Raw genomic sequence first — 3267 nt, 5'->3', positions numbered from 1 at the left:
CCGTCATTGTTGTTTGGCGGGTCCGGGCTGGGGATTCGAACCCGCCACCTTAGGTGTACGTGGCTGGCGCCTTAGCCGGTTGAGCTATAGGCGTTGAGCCAAGAACTTTTTACCTTTTTTTATTTTTTAGATTTTGCTTTTATTTGACACATAACAATTCTAACGTCTTTATGGGGTACAGCATGATGTTTCAAGAGACAACTTTAGACCACCTGGGTCCTTGCACTTTGGGAGACATGAAAATAAATTCAAAAAATCTCTAGTTCTAAAACAGAATTTCTAAACTTATGCATTCTCCAATGTTATAAGAACTGTCAAAGTTTCACAGAAACAATTTTATTTCAAAGGTAAACTCTATGAAGTTGCCTAAAGACAAATAATTATCCATGAATCAAAGCTAGAATATAAAAGGACTATTCAAATTTAGAAATAAATTCTCGATATTTTTAACCCATCAATATTTTGAATTAATTGTGGCAAAATATTCTAATAATCATGTAACTCAGGTCCAGAGACGACAGCATTAAGATAGTGAGTTTGCTGGGATTAACACACAGTGGAAACCTTTTGATATGTGTTTTCATCTTTATAGAATAGAGAAAGAGATTATCTTTAGATCAGCGTTATCCTCCATATATAGGAATATTGCCTCTGTTATTATTAATGTCTGTCTAGACTCTCAAAAAAATAAAAATCAGAAAACCAATGAAGCTATTTTCTAATATTACTGCTGCCAAAACTCCTTAATTTGTTTGACTGTTCCCAGAGTGCAGAATTATTTCTTATACCTATCTCACTTTCCTAGAGCATCAAGCCTGGCTGTTTACTCAAAGCACATGTCCCACAAATATTTGCTAAATTGAAATTCAACATTAGCTTCAAACATCCTCTTTCAGAGCTCTCCTATTTGCCCAAAGGTGTTTATAAAAATCAGCACTGTTTATCAACGAACTGTAAGGCAGAGTAAAGAATGCTGAGTAATTCCCCTCAACTGTACAGAGAATCCCCGGAGGTCACAATACAAACACTACCAGAATCCAAAGCAGGAAACACCTCGTTTTTCAGAAGCTACCACTAGACCAACCCTAAAGTTATCTTCTATCAACTCCAAGTAAAACAACAAGGAAACGCAGTGTGAAAGCACTTATTCATTCACAGAAAGCCTTTAACCTTTAGTTTCACAGCCAAGTTACCCCACTGTAAAATGCACATCATTTTAGACCTGGAAGAGATCAGGAAGAGTACACCAGGAAGAGTTGCTGAATGAATAACAATGTTACATATGCTATTCATGGCCAGGTCCTACAGCAGATGCCTGTACAGAGTACCAGAGAACAAGAAGGGGATTGCTACAAGTGGCCAGACAGGGAAGGGAAGATGTCAGAGTGAAGAGTAGCATTCTTGGAGTTCACCACACAGTTTAAGGGGCGGAAAGACATCTTAGGTGGAGGTAACAGCAGATGCAAAGGAAAGGATACCAACAGAGAATCCAGGGGGAAGCCGCTGGCAATTCAGTGTGGCCAAAGGTTATGGTGTGAGGGAGGACATGGCAAAAGAAGAAACTGGAAAGTAGGCTAATTCAGATCTTCAATACTATTAGTACATGGACTTGATCCTCCAGGCAATGATCAGCTTTGCAGCTCAGGAACATGTCAGACCAACTAGAATTAAACCACCACTAACTAGAAGCCTAATAACCAAATAACACTGCATCTTACTCTCTGAAGAAAAAAATAGCAAACCCTCTTACAAACAATTTGAGAAAATTCAGATACACATACAATTCCCATGGATATCCCAGGTATAGTAAAGAACAAAACTTTAGCCATTGTGTTCCCAAACCACATCTGTATTTAATAAAACCACATTTTAGTAAAAGGCGAAAGATTTATGCAATCTGAAGAGAAATCAGAGTATAATAAAACCACATTTTAAAAAGGCTAAGGGACTTAAATGAGATCTTAGTTAATGACAGGAACAGGACAAAATCTTAGTCCAAGGTACTTCCTAGTTCACTACAACTGTAAACAACTTTATTGCTCCTTCCCTCATGCAAGGAAAGTCTCTGAAAGACAGAAGAAAGCCAAGGAGAATAGAGAGCAGAGGGGGTGAGAGGATAAACAGCATGAATACTAGAATCAGGCTTACATGCCGCGAGCACTACATAAATTCTCACCATCATTCATGATCATCTCTCTGAAGAATCATAAAATCGCTGGTGGTTCACAGCAACCCCCACTGCAGCTTTTCATATGTGATTCGAAAGTAGGCAAAGACCAAGAGCTGTAAACATGTGGTGATGTTCTACCTTTGGGGGGAGGGCTCTTGGAGTCTTCCATAGACAGCTTCAGCTGCTGTATGAACTCGCCGCCATACACACTTCTTTCTTGCCAGATGTTCAGCAATCTTTCTAAAGGTTTTTTACAGCCTTCATCTGCCTCTCTGCCCAGAAAAGATGAAAAGATACATATAAGCTTATGAATTTTTGTTTTTAATTAGGACAGATCTATGTTTTCAAAAAAAATCAACAACTGACTAAATGAGTTACATATTTAAAACCAAAAGAAGAATAAGGTACACATCACAATACTCAAATACCCCAAACTTGACCAAAACTGTATATATTCTTCCTGTGTGGTTAGGGAGAGATCATGTCATAGAAGTAATCTGTCTTTTTTCCTCTTTGAAAGATGGTGCAAATAGGGTGAAAAGCAAATGGCTGATTTTTATAGGGAATTGTCAAAAATTAATCATATTGGCTTGGCGCCCATAGCTCAGTGAGTAGGGCGCCGGCCACATACACAGAAGCTGGCAGGTTTGAGCCTGGCTTGGGTCTGCTAAAGAACAATGACATCTGCAACCAAAAAATAGTCAGGCATTGTGACAGGTGCCTGTAATCCCAGCTACTTGGGAGGCTGAGGCAAGAAAATTGCTTGAGCTCAAGAGTTTGAGGTTGCTGTGAGCTGTGATGCCACAGCACTCTACCAAGGGCAACTTAGTGAGACTGTCTCCCCTCCGTCCCAAAAAATAATTGATCATATTAATTTTAACACCTGGCTTTTTAAGAAAACATTAATTGAAATGTACTGTCAGAATTATGCTAGAAATTAAACTGGGCCAAAACTCTCAAGGACAGAAAAATATGATTTAAAAACCTATAAATGTGGCTCGGCGCCTGTGGTCAAGTGGCTAAGGCGCCAGCCACATACACCTAAGGTGGCAGGTTCAAATCCAGCCCAAGCTCGTCAAAAAAACAACAATGATGGC

At 39.2% G+C, this 3267-nt stretch overlaps 1 protein-coding gene across 1 annotated transcript in view; it reads right to left on the bottom strand.

Moving 5' to 3' along the window:
* RPRD1B (regulation of nuclear pre-mRNA domain containing 1B) overlaps window positions 1–3267 on the bottom strand; it is a 65696-nt gene that overhangs the window by 47051 nt on the left and 15378 nt on the right. Inside the window, exon 3 of the mRNA XM_003787585.3 lies at window positions 2309–2442. Coding sequence (XP_003787633.1) covers window positions 2309–2442 — 134 coding nt within the window. The remainder of the gene's footprint in view (window positions 1–2308; window positions 2443–3267) is intronic.

Source organism: Otolemur garnettii, unplaced genomic scaffold (genome assembly GCF_000181295.1).
Source record: "Otolemur garnettii isolate 467f Iridium unplaced genomic scaffold, OtoGar3 scaffold00023, whole genome shotgun sequence".
Taxonomy (NCBI): Eukaryota; Metazoa; Chordata; class Mammalia; order Primates; family Galagidae; genus Otolemur; species Otolemur garnettii.
This window is presented reverse-complemented; position numbering and strand designations above follow the sequence as displayed.